The sequence below is a fragment of the Nerophis lumbriciformis genome, linkage group LG07 (assembly GCF_033978685.3).
Source record: "Nerophis lumbriciformis linkage group LG07, RoL_Nlum_v2.1, whole genome shotgun sequence".
Taxonomy (NCBI): Eukaryota; Metazoa; Chordata; class Actinopteri; order Syngnathiformes; family Syngnathidae; genus Nerophis; species Nerophis lumbriciformis.
This window is the reverse complement of record NC_084554.2, coordinates 39,110,197-39,130,877: the sequence shown is the minus strand read 5'-3', so window position 1 is coordinate 39,130,877 and position 20,681 is coordinate 39,110,197. Positions and strand designations below refer to the sequence as shown.

Below are 20,681 nucleotides of genomic sequence, written 5' to 3'. Positions count from 1 at the left end.
ATAAATAATTAAAAAAAATTGTCTGGCCATTAAGGCAAATCATATTGTTGAGAAGTGTTGGATACTTCTCTTGTTGCCTTATTTGTATTTGACTTTATTAAATGTTTGGGTAGAATTGTATTCAACAAAACCAGTTTTCTTTGAAGAAATGTTCAGTTCAGTTTATTTATTTATATAGCACATTTAAAAACAAACCCCAGTTGGCCAAAGTGCTGTACAGACATAAGAAAAGGGGCACATAGTGTCATATTTACTTGGTTACACGGAAAGATGAATAAAATAAATATACCTTAAAAGAAGTGCAGAATATATCGCCTAAAATACTCAAATGTAATAAATAAATAAAAAAGGATAAAACAAAAAATAAAAACAACCAAGAAATCCTGTGTAACCGGATTTGAACGCCAGGGAGTAAAAATACTGTATGTTTTTAGCCTAGATTTAAATTGGCTCAGAGACTGGGAGGACTTAATAGATACATGCAGATATGTATCACAACTGTTTATCTATTTTATGGAGGAATGTAGTTAATCATAGAACTGGCACCCAATGTTAATAAAAAGCGGTCCTCTCCAAGGTTTCTCATAGTCATTCACATCGACGTCCCACTGGGGTGAGTTTTTCCTTGCCCTTATGTGGGCTATACCGAGGATGTCGTTGTGGCTTGTGCAGCCCTTTGAGACACTTGTGATTTAGGGCTATATAAATAAACATTGATTGATTGATTGATTGATTGATGTCCGATAATATTGGACTGCCGATATTATCGGCCAATAAATGCTTTAAAATGTAACATCGGAAATTATCGGTATCGGTTTCAAAAAGTAAAATTTATGACTTTTTAAAACGCCGCTGTGTACACGGACGTAGGAAGAAGTACAGAGCTCCAATAAACCTTGAAGGCACTGCCTTTGTGTGCCGGCCCAGTCACATATTATCTACGGCTTTTGACACACACACAAGTGAATGCCATGCATACTTGGTCAACAGCCATACAGGTCACACTGAGGGTGGCCGTATAAACAACTTACTCTGAAAAGTACCGGTCCGCCACCCCACTCCAGGACTTTGAATATGACCAATGTATGATCCTGTAACTACTTGGTATCGGATTGATACCCAAATTTGTGGTGTTATCCAAAACTAATCAAATCAAATCAAATCAACTTTATTTATAAAGCACATTTAAAATTTACCACAGGGGTAGCCAAAGTGCTGTACAATGGGCAGGTTAAAAGATAAAACGAGTACCGAGCAAACACAACACAACACAAACAGAACACGATAAAAAATAAATAAATAAAATAGAATAAATAAAAACATAAAAATAGGTTCACAGCAGGTGTATTATGGGGCGCCATTGCAGGATGGATATCACTCAGTGTTAAAAGCCATGGAATAAAAGTATGTTTTTAAGAGAGATTTAAAAACAGGAAGAGAGGAGGCTTGTCTAACACTCAGAGGTAGGTCGTTCCAGAGCTTGGGAGCAGCAACGGCGAAAGCTCTGTCACCATAATGTAAAGTATCAAACAACAGAAGAATAAGTGATTATTAAATTTTAACTAGAGATGTCCGATAATATCGGACTGACGATATTATCGGCCGATAAATGCTTTAAAATGTAATATCGGAAATTATCGGTATCTGTTTCAAAAAGTAAGATGTATCATTTTTTTTAAACGCCGCTGTACGGAGTGGTACACGGACGTAGGGAGAAGTACAGAGCGGCAATAAACCTTAAAGGCACTGCCTTTGCGTGCCGGCCCAGTCACATAATATCTACGGCTTTTCACACACACAAGTGAATGCAAGGCATACTTGGTCAATACTGAGGGTGGCCGTATAAACAACTTAACACTGTTACAAATATGCGCCACACTGTGAACCCACACCAAACAAGAATGACAAACACATTTCGGGAGAACATCTGCACCGTAACACAACATAAACACAACAGAACAAATACCCAGAACCCCTTGCAGCACTAACTCTTCCGGGACGCTACTATATGCCCCCCCCCACGCTAACCCTAGACATAATAATGTGTTAATTCCACAACTGTATATATCGGTATCGGTTGATATCACTATCGGTAATTAAGAGTTGGACAATTTCGGAATATCGGATATTGGCAAAAAAGCCATTATCGGACATCTCTAATAAAAAGTATGGATTTGTAAACGAGAATCGATTTTTAATCGAATCGTTACCCCTAAGAATCGAATCGAATGGTGTGGCACTCAAAGATTCACAGCCCTAGTAACTGTCTATATGAAAATGCTTTAATCATTCCTTCTCCCTACAGGTGGTTTACCATTCTACTGCCTACCTAAACTTGTGCCGGGATGGCGTGATCTGTTTCGGAGAGCCTGTGGACGTTTGCATCCCAACAGGCAACTTTGGGAACGCCATGTCAGCCGTGTACGCCAGGGAAATGGGGATCCCCATAAGAAAAGTCCTATGTGCGTCCAACCACAACCGCGTGGTCTCAGACTTCATCAACACGGGCGACTACGATCTCCGGGAACGCCGTTTGACCCCGAGCCACTCCCCGGCTATAGACATCCTGAAGTCCTCCAACCTGGAGAGGTTCATCTATCACGTCTCAGACGGCGACGGCCGACTCGTCAAGGACTTGTTCACACGCTTAGACAGACAGCAGCACTTTCGACTTCCTGGCCCGCTTCTTGGCAGGGTTCAGCAGGAAGTGCAGGCCGGCTGGTGCTCTGAAGCGGACTGCCTGGCTGCCATCCAGAGCGTCCACGCGCAGGCCGGCTACATCATGGACACGCACACTGCCGTGGCGAAAGTTGTGGCCGACAGGCTGCGGGACGCCACGTGTCCCGTGGTGATTTGTTCCACCGCCCACTACGGCAAATTTGCGCCCGCTGTGTTCAAAGCTCTGCAAATGGAGAATATGCCGCAGGGTCCTTTGGAGCAGCTGGAAACGCTGCGGCGGACCGCGGCCATACCAGGAACGCACAGGGACATCATGACATGCGTCAGAGGAGGATACAGACAGGGACATCCGGTTTGTGAAGCAGACTATAGCGTGTTGGTAGAAGAAGTGGAGAACATGATTCAAGACTCCTTCCTCAAAGTGATGTAGACCTGGTATGATGGTTTGTAACAAAAAAAGATCCAAATGAATAATAATAATAATGCTGTGTTATAATGAGCTCATTGTTTTTTATGATAAACCTAACTATTGTTGTATGTGGATTGTTGTCACAGAGTAGCAAAGGTCCACTAGATGGAGGTATCTCCTGCAAGGAAAAGAGGTATGGTGCTGACTATTTTTGATATTCCCTCGTAAACTTGCATTTTTTTAGTGTAATCATACAATGCAGGTGATGAAAACGGAAATAACCATGAGGGTTAAAGGCTGACTTTTTTGTCCTTCTAGTAAATTGTTGCTATATGTTTGGCTATCATTTTTGTTGTTACTCCATTACACATGATTCCTCAAGGTTTTTTTGTTTTTTTTTACAGTATGTCAAATTCTTTCACAGGTGTAGGATACACTGACAGCTATTGCACAATTCCCCAAAACCAAAATGTATTTCATTTTTCAAAGGGCATAAAAATATTTTGGATTCTTTTTTTTTAACTTTCTTTGCTCAAATTTCTCAATCAAATTCAGCCCTAAACAAAAATACCAAACATGTCATGTTTTTTTAATTTTTTATTCAAACCCCTTGAAGGCATTCTTGTAGATTTCAATTAGTAAATGTTTGCATATGTCATACTTGCCAACCTTGAGACCTCCGATTTCGGGAGGTGGGGGGTGGGGGTGGGCGTGGTCGGGCTGGGACGGGGGCGTGGCTAAAAGGGGAAGAGTATATTTACAGCTAGAATTCACCAAGTCAAGTATTTCACATATATATATATATATATATATATATATAGGAAATACTTGACGTTCAGTGAATTCTAGCTATATATATATATATATATATATATATATATATATATATATATATATATATATAAAATAAATACTTGAATTTCAGTGTTCATTTATTTACACATATACACACATAACACTCATCTACTCATTGTTGAGTTAAGGGTTGAATTGTCCATCCTTGTTCTATTCTCTGTCACTATTTTTCGAACCATGCTGAACACCCTCTCTGATGATGCATTGATGTGTGGCACGCACAAAAGTGCTTTCATCAAATGCACTAGATGGCTGTATTGTCCCGTTTAAGAGTGTCACAACATTGCTGTTTACGGCAGACGAACTGCTTTACGGTTGACAAAAACGTGACTGCTGTTGTTGTGTGTTGTTGACGCACTGGGAGGACGTTAATGAAACTGCCTAACAATAAACCCACATAAGAAACCAAGAACTCGCCCTCCATCATTCTATAGTTATAACGTGATTGGGCAGGTACGCTTTTTTATATTGTGGAGGACCTGAGTCCGCCTGAATTTCGGAAGATTTTCAGGAGAAAATTTGTCCCGGGAGGTTTTCGGGAGAGGCGCTGAATTTCGGGAGTCTCCCGGAAAATCCGGGAGGGTTGGCAAGTATGGCATATGTTAGTGGAATATTTTCACACCATTGAGCAAAATGGAACACCTTCAATAGAAGTTAGTAGCTTTGGACTTTGTTTTACTCGATGAAGATAAAAACAATGATCTAATCCAGTGGTTCTCAAATGGGGGTACGCGTACCCCTGGGGGTACTTGAAGGTATGCCAAGGGGTACGTGAGATTTTTTTAAACTATTCTAAAAATAGCAACAATTCAAAAATCCTTTATAAATATATTTATTGAATAATACTTCAACAAAATATGAATGTAAGTTCATAAACTGAACATCAAATCAAGTAGGCTATTCCATTCATTACAATGCAACAATGCAATATTCAGTGTTGACAGCTAGATTTTTTGTGGACATGTTCCATAAATATTGATGTTAAAGATTTCTTTTTTTGTGAAGAAATGTTTAGAATTAAGTTCATGAATCCAGATGGATCTCTATTACAATCCCCAAAGAGGGCACTTTAAGTTGATGATTACTTCTATGTGTAGAAATCTTTATTTATAATTGAATCGCTTGTTTATTTTTCAACAAGTTTTTTATTATTTTTATTTTTTTTTTTTCAAATAGTTCAAGAAAGACCACTACAAATGAGCAATATTTTTGCACTGTTATACAATTTATTAAATCAGAAACTGATGACATAGTGCTGTATTTTACTTCTTTATCTCTTTTTTTCAACCAAAAATGCTTTGCTCTGATTAGGGGGTACTTGAATTAAAAACATTTTCACACGGGGTACATCACTGAAAAAAGGTTGAGAACCACTGATCTAATCTATCCAAACACACACATATTATTCACTCTAGTTGTAATGGTTTTCGGATACACCAGGTGCGGAAAGTAAAAGTAAACAAGAATGTGCGTGTGCTGAACACACACGGAAAGCTAACTTTCGGTTTCAATCTCCGCCAAGGCGCTGCAGCAAGGTGGACAAAAGCACATGAGGAGGGCGACCATTTTAGAGAAGGCACAGGACTTTAGTTAGCTCGGCCTTCCCTCCAGTGCTGGTATTGCTTTTGTTTGTACTTACTACTTTGTGTAGAACAAAGTGTTGATCTTCGATTCTTTATTTAGACAGCCTGAGAACAAAATAATCTGGGAGGACTCTTCAATGCAAAAAGGAGGGTTAACATTTTAGTTATTTTACTCATTTAAACCCGTGACATTATAGACTTAGACTTAGACAAGCTTTATTGATCCACAAGGGAAATTGTTCCATATAGTAGCTCAATGACAAAGGATAAAAAAGGTAAGGATGGAAAGGATAATGCAGGTATAGACTAAAAATGTACCATAGTAGCAATATACATATATGTTATATATACATATTATATATACAGTATATAATATATACTGATATATTATTATATTATATTATATTTTTTATAATATATAGCAGGGGTAGGGAACCTGTGGCTCTTTTGATGACTGCATCTGGCTCTCAGATAAATCTTAGCTGACATTGCTTATCACGATAAGTAATGAATAATTCCGCTGGTAATCACAGTGTTCGAAAAAACGTTCAAAATATAAAACATTCTCATGCATTTGAATCCATCCATCCGTTTTCTACCGCACCTGTTCAAGAAGTCGCATCAATGGTAAGAAGTATTATAATTGTTATTGGTTAGCTTCAGAATAACAGTGTTATTAAAAAGAATAAGAGATGTAATATACTCTAAAAATGTTGGTCTTACTTAAAAATGCAGTCATTTAGTTGTATTCAGTATTAAAACATTATATGGCTCTCACGGAAATACATTTTTAAATGATTTGGCTTTCATGGCTCTCTCAGCCAAAAAGGTTCCCGACCCCTGATATATACAATATATAACAAATCCCAATTACCATGTACAATATTACAGTATATATAACAGTTGCAGCAACAACAAAAAAAGGGCAGCATAAAATAGAGAGTAGATCCAGCAGAAAATATACATTATAAACAAAGAGAGGTAGCTAATATAGAAGCGGTCAGGTAATAGACAGATATCATCTATTGCTGTATGTACAGCTGGATCTTGAATCGAACACTGCGGGAACGAAGCTGAAGGAGCCTGTTGGAGTATGAGCTCCACTGTCCCTCAACTGTCTGGTGGAGTGAGTGGGCAGGATTGTCCAGTGTCCTCCTGTCCCTAACTGACACAAAACGCCTCCAACTGCGTGCCAATAGTTTGGCCGGCATTCCGGATCAGTTTGTCAATCCAGTTTAAGTCCCTTTTGCTGGTGCTACTCCCCCAACAAACCACTGCAAAGTACAGGGCACTGACCACAACAGACTGAAAAAAAGATCTCCAACAGCTCGCTGCACACATTAAAGGACCTCTGCTCATGCCCCTCTTGTAAACAGCTTTGCTGTTGTCCTTCCAGTCCAGTCTGCTGTTCAAGTAGACTCCCAGGTACTTACAGGTAAAAGCCAGTAAATTAGATTATTTTGAAAAACTTGATTTATTTCAGTAATTGCATTCAAAAGGTGTAACTTGTACATTATATTTATTCATTGCACACAGACTGATGCATTCAAATGTTTATTTCATTTAATTTTGATGATTTGAAGTGGCAACAAATGAAAATCCAAAATTCCGTGTGTCACAAAATTAGAATATTACTTAAGGCTAATACAAAAAAGGGATTTTTAGAAATGTTGGCCAACTGAAAAGTATGAAAATGAAAAATATGAGCATGTACAATACTCAATACTTGGTTGGAGCTCCTTTTGCCTCAATTACTGCGTTAATGCGGCGTGGCATGGAGTCGATGAGTTTCTGGCACTGCTCAGGTGTTATGAGAGCCCAGGGTGCTCTGATAGTGGCCTTCAACTCTTCTGCGTTTTTGGGTCTGGCATTCTGCATCTTCCTTTTCACAATACCCCACAGATTTTCTATGGGGCTAAGGTCAGGGGAGTTGGCGGGCCAATTTAGAACAGAAATACCATGGTCCGTAAACCAGGCACGGGTAGATTTTGCGCTGTGTGCAGGCGCCAAGTCCTGTTGGAACTTGAAATCTCCATCTCCATAGAGCAGGTCAGCAGCAGGAAGCATGAAGTGTTCTAAAACTTGCTGGTAGACGGCTGCGTTGACCCTGGATCTCAGGAAACAGAGTGGAACGACACCAGCAGATGACATGGCACCCCAAACCATCACTGATGGTGGAAACTTTACACTAGACTTCAGGCAACGTGGATCCTGTGCCTCTCCTGTCTTCCTCCAGACTCTGGGACCTCGATTTCCAAAGGAAATGCAAAATTTGCTTTCGTCAGAAAACATGACAGGACGGTCCACTCTGTTTCCTGAGATCCAGGGTCAACGCAGCCGTCTACCAGCAAGTTTTAGAGCACTTCATGCTTCCTGCTGCTGACCTGCTCTATGGAGATGGAGATTTCAAGTTCCAACAGGACTTGGCGCCTGCACACAGCGCAAAATCTACCCGTGCCTGGTTTACGGACCATGGTATTTCTGTTCTAAATTGGCCCGCCAACTCCCCTGACCTTAGCCCCATAGAAAATCTGTGGGGTATTGTGAAAAGGAAGATGCAGAATGCCAGACCCAAAAACGCAGAAGAGTTGAAGGCCACTATCAGAGCAACCTGGGCTCTCATAACACCTGAGCAGTGCCAGAAACTCATCGACTCCATGCCACGCCGCATTAACGCAGTAATTGAGGCAAAAGGAGCTCCAACCAAGTATTGAGTATTGTACATGCTCATATTTTTCATTTTCATACTTTTCAGTTGGCCAACATTTCTAAAAATCCCTTTTTTGTATTAGCCTTAAGTAATATTCTAATTTTGTGACACACGGAATTTTGGATTTTCACTTGTTGCCACTTCAAATCATCAAAATTAAATGAAATAAACATTTGAATGCATCAGTCTGTGTGCAATGAATAAATATAATGTACAAGTTACACCTTTTGAATGCAATTACTGAAATAAATCAAGTTTTTCAAAATATTCTAATTTACTGGCTTTTACCTGTATACTGCCACCTCCCGGCCCTGGATTTTGATGGGCTCCACAGGGGTTATTTTCTTCTTGAAGTCAATGACCAGCTCCTTGGTCTTGTCCACGTTAAGGGGCAGATGGTTCGCCTGAGACCACTCCACAAAGTCAGCGATCAGTGTCCTGATCTGACCGAAAGACTTAAACATTCATAAAACATTACATGTTTGATATGGTTGATTAGGACTGAAATTTATTGGGAAATTTGAGCGAAAGAAGGTAAATGTTTTTACGCCCTTCAAAAACGTCAGGACTTTTATGTCCTGTATGGCTTTGAAGATGATTAAAATCGAATGTCCCCAGGTGGTGAAGCTAATCTTAGCATAAAGCAATAAAACAAGCAGATCATGGATTTATGGAGATGCCATTCAGTTTGGCATTGGAGAAAATATGATTTGACACTAAGGAAGATTCCATTGAAAAATGAAAAAAAAATAAAAATGTGTTTTCAGTGTCGATCTTCATCCAGTTTTTAATGACTGAGCTTTTATTTTTCAGTTTTTCCCAATTTCAACATTGTGATTTTCACCTTCTGTTTTATATATTTCTGAACTTTTGACTTAAGGGCAGTGCTTGGGTGAGTCGGTGACTGATAGAAGCAGACAGTTCCAGCTGAGCTTGTGGAAGCCCTGGAAGCAGCAGATTTCCCTCGACCAGTATATTCAGTAACCCTGTATTTTTCAACCACTGTGCCGTAAGATACAGTCTGGTGTGCCGTGGGAGATGATCTAATTTCACCTATTTGGGTTAAAACAATTTTTTGCAAACCGGTTATTATAGTCTGCAAATTATGTGTTGTTGTTGAGTGGTTGGTGCTGTCTAGAGCTCGGCAGAGTAACCGTGTAATACTCTTCCGTATCAGTAGGTGGCAGCCGGTGGCTAATTGCTTTGTAGATGTCGGAAACAGCGGAACGCAGGGTGCAGGTAAAAAGGTGTCTAATGCTTAAACCAAAAATAAACAAAAGATGAGTGCCCCTAAGAAAAGGCATTGAAGCTTAGGGAAGGCTATGCAGAACGAAAGTAAAACTGAACTGGCTACAAAGTAAACAAAAAAAGAATGCTGGACGACAGCAAAGACTTACTGTGGAGCAAAGACCGCGTCCACAATGTACATCCGAATATTCATTCATTCATTTCATTCATTTTTTATTTATCTCCTTCATTGATGTGCATCTTTGATCGATAGACAATTATACCACAACTATTCAATTATACATTTAGACACCAATGCCTGAGAAGGAACAGGATGAAGAAAATCTTATATTTTCCTGCCCCCTTCAACATAATACGTAGTCTTACTTAATGGATAGCATACAAACCAAACAAATACATCCAAATATAATGAAAACAAACAAAAAACACAAAAAAAAAACACAAGTGCAAAACTTCATGAAGTACAAACCGAACAAAAAATAATAATATACACCTCACGGGATGATACCAAACAAATACAAAACCAGACAAAAAAACAAGTAAAATAATAAATATAAAGCAAAATGTAAACACTTATGGCTGTCCATATGATCTTATTGTTCTGTCTTTGTATACATTTTTTAATTGGAATATATTTTTACAGTCTTTTATCTCATTGTAAAGAGAATTCCATAGTTGAACCCCCACCACTGATATACACATTTGTTTTAAAGTTGTCCTTGAATACTGATGTATGCTCTTCATTCTCAGAAGTGATGACAAACATTTTTTGTAAATTTGCTGGTAATGTTTTACTTTTAGCCTTAAACATAACACATAATGTCTGTAACTTTACTAGCTCCTGTAGTTTCAATAAAGCAGAATTAATAAATAATATGTTAGTGTGTTCTAGATAATCTACTTTATGAATAATCCTTATAGCTTAGTTGATACAATGCCTTTATGTTACTCTTATATGTGTTCCTCCACACTTCCACACAATAGCTGATATATGGCAATATAAGTGCACAATACAATATACGCATTGCCCTATAATCTAACACATGTGATAGATAACATGACATGACAATCAACAATGTCCCCACAAAGAAGGATAAAAACAACTGAGATATTCTTGTTTGCTAAAACAAAGTAGATGCGGGAAATATAGCAAAGGAAGACATGAAACTGCTACAGGAAAATACCAAAAAAAGAGAAAAAGCCACCAAAATAGGAGCGCAAGACAAGAACTAAAACACTATACACAGAAAAACAGCAAAAAACTAAAAATGAGTGTGATGCATACTTGCCAACCTTGAGACTTTCGAATTCGGGAGATGGGGGGGGGGGGGGGGGGGGGGGTTGAGGTGTGGGGGGCGGGGTTTGGTGGTAGCGGGGGTGTATATTGTAATCCGGTTAGGGATACAAAGGATTCTGGGTATTTGTTCTGTTGTGTTGATGTTGTGTTACGGTACGGATGTTCTCCCGAAATGTGTTTGTCATTCTTGTTTGGTGTGGGTTCACAGTGTGGCGCATATTTGTAACAGTGTTAAAGTTGTTTATACGACCACCCTCAGTGTAACCTGTATGGCTGTTGAACAAGCATGTCTTGTAGTCACTATCGTGTGTATGAAGAAGCCGCATACGACATGTGACTGGGCCGGCACACTGTCTGTATGGTGAAAAAGCAGACGTGTCGACAGGTTGCAGAGGACGCTACAGGCAGTGCCATCACGGCACGCCCTTAATATTGTTGTCCGGGTGAAAATCGAGAGAAATTCGCCGGTAGATTTTCAGGAGGGGCACTGAAATTCGGGAGTCTCCCGGAAAAATCGGGAGGGTCGGCAAGTATGGTGTGACGTGACAGGAGGTGACAGTACACCTACTTTGAGACAAGAGCTATAGTGAGGCATGCTTGGTTGTGGTTTAAAGTCATATCCAACAATTGCGACAAGGACTTTTTACTGTCAACTTGAGTTTTGTGTTTTTTAATGATTTCTGCTGCTGGTGTGCCTCTGGATTTTTTCAACGCAAAAAATGTGCCTTGGCTCAAAAAAGGTTGACAAACACTGCAGTAACCACACTAACCATTATTTCAAAACATATTCTTGTTCTATTAATACTTCTCTGACTGCGTCAACCAAAACCAGTGATTTGTTTATTGTCAGCAATTTCTGCTTGGACAAACAGGCGTCACATACGGCATACACTGTATTGGGCTTGCTGGGGTACATTTTTGCACCCCTCAGCAATAATCCTATCTTTTTGCCTCAACAGCTGCTGCTCGAGGACATGGATCCGTTTCATCATAGGTGTGCAGGACTGCTTGTTAAAATTCATTCTGCCTGATCTATGGCTTTTTTCTTGTATGTTGGACATACAAGGATGTGACTCTACAATATAGCGCATCTTCCTGCATCCCTTCTGATCCTGCGGAAGGCGCCGCTGTGAGCATCGGCCTGTATTAATCAAGCTCCATGGCGGGTGAGTGTGCTTGTGTGTGTGTATGTGTGTGTGTGTGTGTGGTGAAGATGGGAAACCAGCCAGCTGTTGCTCAGCATCCTAGCGAACCATGGCTGGCTGAGCAGGGATAATTGCAGGTAGCAGCCTGTTCCTTTCTCCACAATGTGGACCTGGAGAACAATGAACGCTCCTTTATCACCGTGCGGGGAAAAAGTAGAGAGGATTTAACGCCTTCCATGAGTTTAAGAGGAAGACTCCACCGAAAAGCTTCTACATAATTGTTATTTTTTTTGTCTCTCTGCCATCTAATGTTGACATCGTGGCTAGTAAATTAACAGCATGTTTAAGTCCCATTAAAGTGTCCGGGGAGCCTCGGAGGATCTCCTCCTCTCTGTGATGCGAAGGACAGACAATCCATTTCACACTCACAGAATGATAAATCAATGAGCCCCTGAGATGGAGCTGTGAGGAGTAAAAGATACGGGCCGGGCCTCGTGGGAACAGAGCAACAGGGCGAGTGACAGCTGACTGACAGGGGTTAACTGCCGAGGAAGGCCGACGCTTGAAGGTGTAGAAGTGACCCCCCGCTGACTGCTGATTTATCCAGGGGATCAAGGTCAGGATGACTGAGGAATTTGTTTTCGTGTAACTATCACCAGGAACTGTATGGCGAGTGTACTGTATCTCACTAAAGTCACCATTTTATTACTCAACACAATATAGTAGTATCAATCAATCAATGAATGTTTATTTATACAGCCCTAAATCACAAGTGTCTCAAAGGGCTGCACAAGCCACAACGACATCCTCGGTACAGAGCCCACATAAGGGCAAGGAAAAACTCACCCCAGTGGGACGTCGATGTGAATGACTATGAGAAACCTTGGAGAGGACCACATATGTGGGTAACACCCCCCCCCCCCTCTAGGGGAGACCGAATGCAATGGATGTCGAGTGGGTCTGACATAATATTGTGAGAGTCCAGTCCATAGTGGATCCAACATAATAGTAAGAGTCCAGTCCATAGTGGGGCCAGCAGGAAACCATCCCAAGCGGAGACGGGTCAGCAGCGCAGAGATGTTCCCAACCGATGCACAGGCAAGCGGTCCACCCCGGGTCCCGACTCTGGACAGCCAGCACTTCATCCATGGCCACTGGACCTGTGTGTCTCCCCCTCCACATGGGATAGGGGGGAGCAGAGGAGAAAGGAAAAGAAACGGCAGATCAACTGGTCGAAAAAAGGGGGGTCTATTTAAAGGCTAGAGTATACAAATGAGTTTTAAGATGGGACTTAAATGCTTCTACTGTGGTAGCATCTCTAACTGTTACCGGGAGGGCATTCCATAGTATTGGAGCCTGAATAGAAAACGCTCTATAGCCCGCAGACTTTTTTTGGGCTTTGGGAATCACTAATAAGCCGGAGTTCTTTGAACGCAGATTTCTTGCCGGGACATATGGTACAATACAATCGGCAAGATAGGATGGAGCTAGACCGTGTAGTATTTTATACGTAAGTAGTAGAACCTTAAAGTCACATCTTAAGTGCACAGGAAGCCAGTGCAGGTGAGCCAGTATAGGCGTAATATGATCAAACTTTCTTGTTCTTGTCAAAAGTCTAGCAGACGCATTTTGTACCAACTGTAATCTTTTAATGCTAGACATAGGGAGACCCGAAAATAATACGTTACAGTAATCGAGACGAGACGTAACGAACGCATAAATAATAATCTCAGCGACGCTAGTGGACAAAATGGAACGAATTTTAGCGATATTACGGAGATGAAAGAAGGCCGTTTTAGTAGCACTCTTAAGTCTCTCTCAAAGGAGAGAGTTGGGTCGAAGATAATACCCAGATTCTTTACCGAGTCGCCTTGTGTAATTGTTTGGTTGTCAAATGTTAAGGTGCTATTATTAAATAAATGTCGGTGTCTAGCAGGACCGATAATCAGCATTTCCGTTTTCTTGGAGTTGAGTTGCAAGAAGTTAGCGGACATCCATTGTTTAATTTCATTAAGACACGCTTCCAGCTGACTACAATCCGGCGTGTTGGTCAGCTTTAGGGGCATGTAGAGTTGGGTGTCATCAGCATAACAGTGAAAGCTAACACCGTATTTGCGTATGATGTCGCCTAGCGGCAGCATGTAAATACTAAAGAGTGCAGGGCCAAGAACCGAACCCTGAGGAACTCCGCACGTTACCTTAACATAGTCCGAGGTCACATTATTATGGGAGACGCACTGCATCCTGTCAGTAAAATAAGAGTTAAACCACGACAAGGCTAAGTCTGACATACCAATACGTGTTTTGATACGCTCTAATAAAATATTATGATCGACGGTATCGAAAGCAGCGCTAAGATCAAGAAGCAGCAACATAGATGACGCATCAGAATCCATTGTTAGCAGTAGATCATTAGTCATTTTTGCGAGGGCTGTCTCCGTAGAGTGATTTGCCCTGAAACCGGATTGAAAAGGTTCACAGAGATTGTTAGACACTAAGTGTTCATTTAGCTGCTGTGCAACAATTTTTTTCGAGGATTTTCGGAATAAACGGAAGGTGGGACACCGGTCGGTAGTTTACCATGAGGTCAGGATCGAGGTTCGGTCTTTTGAGCAGAGGATGAATAACCGCTTTCTTGAATGATAGGGGAACAGTGCCGGAGGAAAGTGATAAGTTTATAATATTTAGCACTGATGGACCTAATAATACAAAAAGCTCCTTGATAAGTTTCCCAGGAAGTGGGTCAAGTAAACATGTTGTTTGTTTTATCCCACTTACACGCCGTAATCAAATCAATCAAAGTTTATTTATATAGCCCTTAATCACAAGTGTCTCAAAGGGCTCAGATCCCACATCAGGGCAAGAAAAAACTCAACCCAATGGGATTACAATGAGAAACCTTGGAGAGGACCGAGTGGATCTAGTTAATAGTGTGAGAGTCCAGTCCATAGTGGGACCAGCAGGAGATCATCTTGAGTGAAGACAGGTCAGCAGCGCAGAGACGTCCCCAACTGATGCACAGATGAGTGGTCCACCCCGGGTCCCGACTTTGAACAGCTATCGCATCATCTGTGGTCACCTAATAACCTCTCCACACAGGAGATGGGGGCAAAGCAGAAAAGAGACGGCAGATCAACTGGTCTGAAAGGGGGGTCTATGGAAAGGCTAGTGTTTACAAATAAGTTTTAAGATGGGACTTAAATGCTTCTACTGAGGTAGCATCTCTAACTGTTATCAGGAGGGCATTCCATAGTACTGGAGCCTGAATAGAAAACGCTCTATAGCCCGCAGACTTTTTTGGGGCTCTGGGAATCACTAATAAGCCGGAGGTTTTTTTTACGCAGATTTCTTGCCGGGACATATGGTACAATACAATCAGAAAGATAGGATGGAGCTAGACCGTGTAGTATTTTATACATAAGTAGTAAAACCTTGAAGTCGCATCTTAAGTGCACAGGAAGTCAGTCTAGGCGTAATATGATCAAACTTTCTTGTACCTCAACTTACAAGCTTAATTGGTTCCGTGACAAAGCTCTTAAAGGGGAACTGCACTTTTTGGGAAATTTTGCCAATCGTTCAAAATCATTATGTGAGACAAGAACACACGTCTTTTTTTTTTTTTTTTAGGATTTTAAGGATGATAAAAAAGATGCGGCTAATGGGAGTCACCGTTGTAGCATTCAAAGCCCTCTAAAAGAACTTCAAACCCCTCCAGCAACGTTTTATATACACACTGCAAGTCTATATATGGGGGAAACAACTACAAATGTGCGCTTCATACACTAACGGTGTAACAAAAAAGATCAATTAGAATAATACATAATGTTGGATGTTGACAACATACAAACCCTTTATTTATTGAATCACAAATATGAAATTCAACGATATGGTGCTTTTGCAAACAGCTAAAATGATGTACAAAGCAAACTATAACCTGCTACCCAAAAATGTACAACAGTTCTTCTCAACGACGACAGAACTTTCCTCCCGAAGGTCTTATCTTTGTCCATGTGATGTCAGATGAAACAAAAATTTAGCTGTTTGGCCACAATACCCAGCAATATGTTTGGAGGAGAAAAAGTGAGGCCTTTAATCCCAGGAACACCATTCCTACCATCAAGCATGGTGGTGGTAGTATTATGATCTGAGCCTGTTTTGCTGCCAATGGAACTGGTGCTTTACAGAGAGTAAATGGGACAATGAAAAAGGAGGATTACCGTATTTTTCGGACTATACGTCGCAGTTTTTTTCATACTTTGGCCGGGCTCCAGTGCGACTTATATATGTTTTTTTCCCTCTTTATTATGCATTTTCGGCAGGTGCGACTTATACTCCGAAAAATACGGTACCTACAAATTCTTCAGGACAACCTAAAATCATCAGCCCGGAGGTTGGGTCTAAGGCGCAGTTGGGTGTTCCAACAGGACAATGACCCCAAACACACGTCAAAAGTGGTAAAGGAATGGCTAAATCAGGCTAGAATGAAGGTTTTAGAAAGGCCTTCCCAAAGTCCTGACTTAAACGTGTGGACAATGCTGAAGAAACAAGTCCATGTCAGAAAACCAACAAATTTAGCTGAACTCCACCAATTTTGTCATGAGGAGTGATTAAAAATTCAAGCAGAAGCTTGTGGATGGCTACCAAAAGCGCCTTATTGCAGTGAAACTTGCCAAGGGACATGTAAGCAAATATTAACATTGCTGTATTTATACTTTTGACCCAGCAGATTTGGTCACATTTTCAGTAGACCCATAATAAATTCATAAAAGAACCAAACTTCATATATACTATATATATATATATATATATATATATATATATATATATATATATATATATATATTTGATGTCGCAAGCTACTTTTGCAGTGTAACCTGCGACAATGCTCTGGGGATAGCTTCCCCTCTAGCTTAGCTACATTTAATCGAGATTAACTTGTAGCTTAGCTGACTACATTTTCCAAGTAGCTTGCCCATCACTGCAAATATGGTATACATTTACCCAAAAGGCTTTTGCGCGAGTTCGTTATTGTAGTCCGACGTTATTGTCAACAAGCCCCTTATTTTTCTCTATCCTCTTGTTGTGGGGCAGACTGGCTTGTACATGCACATACATCCTGCGCTGTTGCCATTTCTAATACAAAGTAGCTTATAGTTGTAACTTAAATCTGTCAGTGGACGCCATATGGACGTGCTAAAAACTACAGCATGTAAGACCGGGAGAAAACACTGTCGAAGTGGAGCCACGTAAAAAAAAGACCGCCCACAAAACAACGCGTCCCGAAGAGACGGTCAGAAAGCGGCTTGAAAACGGTCTGTAGAACATAATCCATGCAAAATTGTGACAAAAGAACCACCATTACATGTTATGTAGACCACAAGGAAGTGTTTTAATTGTATAAATCATAATATGACCCCTTTAAAGTTGAGGTACCACTGTACAATAGAAGTGGTTATACTTAAAGGCCTACTGAAATGCGATTTTCTTATTTAAACGGGGATAGCAGGTCCATTCTATGTGTCATACTTGATCATTTCGCGATATTGCCATATTTTTGCTGAAAGGATTTAGTAGAGAACATCGACGATAAAGTTCGCAACTTTTGGTCGCTGATAAAAAAGCCTTGCCTGTACCGGAAGTAGCAGACGATATGCGCGTGACGTCACAGGTTGTGGAGCTCCTCACATCTGCACATTGTTTACAATCATGGCCACCAGCAGCGAGAGCGATTCGGAACGAGAAAGCGACGATTTCCCCATTAATTTGAGTGAGGATAAAAGATTTGTGGATGAGGAAAGTGAGAGTGAAGGACTAGAGGGCAGTGGGAGCGATTCAGATAGGGAAGATGCTGTGAGAGGCGGGTGGGACCTGATATTCAGCTGGGAATGACTAAAACAGTAAATAAACACAAGACATATATATACTCTATTAGCCACAACACAACCAGGCTTATATTTAATATGCCACAAATTAATCCCGCATAACAAACACCTCCCCCCTCCCGTCCATATAACCCGCCAATACAACTCAAACACCTGCACAACACACTCAATCCCACAGCCCAAAGTACCGTTCACCTCCCCAAAGTTCATACAGCACATATATTTCCCCAAAGTTACGTACGTGACATGCACATAGCGGCACGCACGTACGGGCAAGCGATCAAATGTTTGGAAGCCGCAGCTGCATGCGTCCTCACGATACCGCGTCTGCGCATCCAACTCAAATTCCTCCTGGTAAGAGTCTCTGTTGTCCCAGCTCTCCACAGGCCAATGGTAAAGCTTGACTGTCATCTTCCGGGAATGTAAACAATGAAACACCGGCTGTGTTTGTGTTGCTGCAGTCGGCCGCAATACACCACTTCCCACCTACAGCTTTCTTCTTTGCTGTCTCCATTGTTCATTGAACAAATTGCAAAAGATTCACCAACACAGATGTCCAGAATACTGTGGAATTTTGCGATGAAAACAGACGACTTAATAGCTGGCCACCATGCTGTCCCAAAATGTCCTCCACAATCCGTGACGTCACACGCTGACGTCATCATACTGAGACGTTTTCAGCAGGATATTTCGCACAAAAATTAAAAATTGCACTTTAGTAAGCTAACCCGACCGTGTTGGCATGTGTTGCAATGTTAAGACTTCATCATTGATATATAAACTATCAGACTGCGTGGTCGGAAGTAGTGGGTTTCAGTAGGCCTTTAAAAGTAGTCAGTGTGCAATTTCAGTTTAGATTTACTATCTACTGAATAAGTCAACGCATAATGTCCAAATAGCTGGTAACACAAGTGAGTAGTATGATAATCAGTAGTATGATAATTGTGTCAACAGTCAAGCATAGAGGTGATAGCATTATTGTCTGGGGCTACACGAGTGCTACTAGTACTGGGGAGATGTGCCTTTTTGACTTCAGATGTACTGTCCTTTGAAAACGGGTTTACAAATGTTAGAAAATCGCCACGCGACCCAGAACCGCAGCTCTCCAAATTTCCCAACACTGTTGTGCATTGAGTGTCCCCATCATTTAGTCCCACCCTGGCTGCTCTCACTTTCCACTTGTGCTCCATCTCAGGTGTCAAGCTGTCAAGTCGCACCGCAGATGGCTCCTCTTCTATCCTCCATCGCTTCCTGCGCCCGCCCGTCGCCTTCCCCGTGATATCCGGCTGGAGGTAAGACGGGACGAGGGACGGGTCGTGCACAACTGCACTCCTGTCTCAGAAAACGGATGGACGTCGTCTCTGTTTTGTGTGTTTTGGCAATGCACTTTGCGTCGATATACGTTAGAAGGACAAATGGTCGAGCTCGGCCCAAGAGCCAGTGTGGATATAATATATTCACAACGCTCTCCAACTGGAAGCGCATTACCACTGACAAGCCAGATGGCTCACACTTGCAAAGGAAGTGTGATGTCCATCATCAATCAGGCTGATGTTTCCCATGCATTTTATCACCAGAGCACTTTTTCAAACTGCATGTTTGCTGCGTTTCGTCAACCATTACGGTATATCCAAGTGTACAGATCGTTTCATTGTCATCAAGTAAATTGCACCAGTGTCATATTGGTTTTGAGAGCTTGCCATGACACCTAACCACATTAAAACGGCCTCCTCCACAGTCGGCTGCACTGCACTCATTTAACGGCCGTGTTTAATCTGATTCATGAACGCCATTAGACGAAATGGCAATTTTTGAGCGATCGATATTTCCTAATGAATTGCCCCGCAGTCTGCCGTCTGCTTCCAGATGTCAGACTGGCGAGGGCCCGTCGGACCTTCCGAGTCGCTCTCCTCCGGATTACGCCATCCCTGACGGTCGCTGCCAGCTCTGTCACCCCGACGCCGTCACGCCTGTCATCTCCCTGCGCTGTCCCGCTTCCAGGTCTGGATGCCTCCGGGCCACACACCATGACGTGACACGCCGCCATCTTTGCACCCTGGAGGGATGAAAGAGAGAGGCAGATAAAAATTATATTGAGGATGGATGTCATTCCTAATCGACCTTTTACCATAATGGTACGTTCCTTCAGCCCCACTAAAATAGACCTAATGACGCCAATGTATTGGTACCTGCTGTTGTGTATTTGGGATCTGCATAAGTCCCGAAAATTTGAATGGCATGACGGAGATATTTACAAAACAATCTTGCCTTCCTTCATACTTCCTCCAAGCAAGCCGTTTTGAATTTTCCCCATTGGTGGGGTTTTTGCCATATATGGTAAATAGTTACCCAAAGAGCTTTGCGCGAGTCCACCATTTTAGTCTGGCGCTGTAAATAATAAGCTCCTTCTTCTTCGCTATCCTCTTGTTGTGGGGCATACTGGCTCGTACATGCACGTGATCCTCCGCTGTTGCCATTTCTAAAAAAGGAGTGTATAGTTCGAACTTAATCCGTCTCTATGGAAGCGGCGCATCCTGAAGAGATGGTCAGAAAGCGGGTTGAAGATGCACACTAAAAAATTATGGGTTATTTTGATAACCCAATTCATGAGTTGCGACTGTTGGGTTACATTTTCTTGTTATTTTTATGAAGAGCAATCAATTTTTTGGGTTACAAGGGTATTATTTTAACTCAATTTCTGGGTTTTCAAAACTATGAACTATTTTGGGGTTGTGTTTCAATGAGTAACGCATTTTTGGATAAAAGGCTTTTTTTATTAAAAAGGTACTTTTTTTCTTGAAGGGAATTTTATTAAGGATTAATTTTAATTACAATTATTTACAATCACACATCTTATGTACATGGAAATATTT

At 41.3% G+C, this 20,681-nt stretch overlaps 1 protein-coding gene across 3 annotated transcripts in view; it reads left to right on the top strand.

Moving 5' to 3' along the window:
- The window catches only part of LOC133609521 (threonine synthase-like 1), a 242,160-nt gene extending 230,384 nt beyond the window's left edge, over positions 1 to 11,776 (top strand). For 2 of the 3 annotated variants that reach the window (XM_061965147.2, XM_061965146.2), the window contains one exon: positions 2,306 to 3,112. In XM_061965147.2, the coding sequence (XP_061821131.1) occupies positions 2,306 to 3,109 (804 nt within the window). In that variant the 3' untranslated portion in view covers positions 3,110 to 3,112. Of the gene's footprint in view, positions 1 to 2,305; positions 3,115 to 3,234; positions 3,282 to 11,740 lie in introns of those variants that run through there. The other variant, XM_072913516.1, reaches the window with a different exon arrangement.
- The last annotated feature ends 8,905 nt before the right edge of the window (positions 11,777 to 20,681 follow it).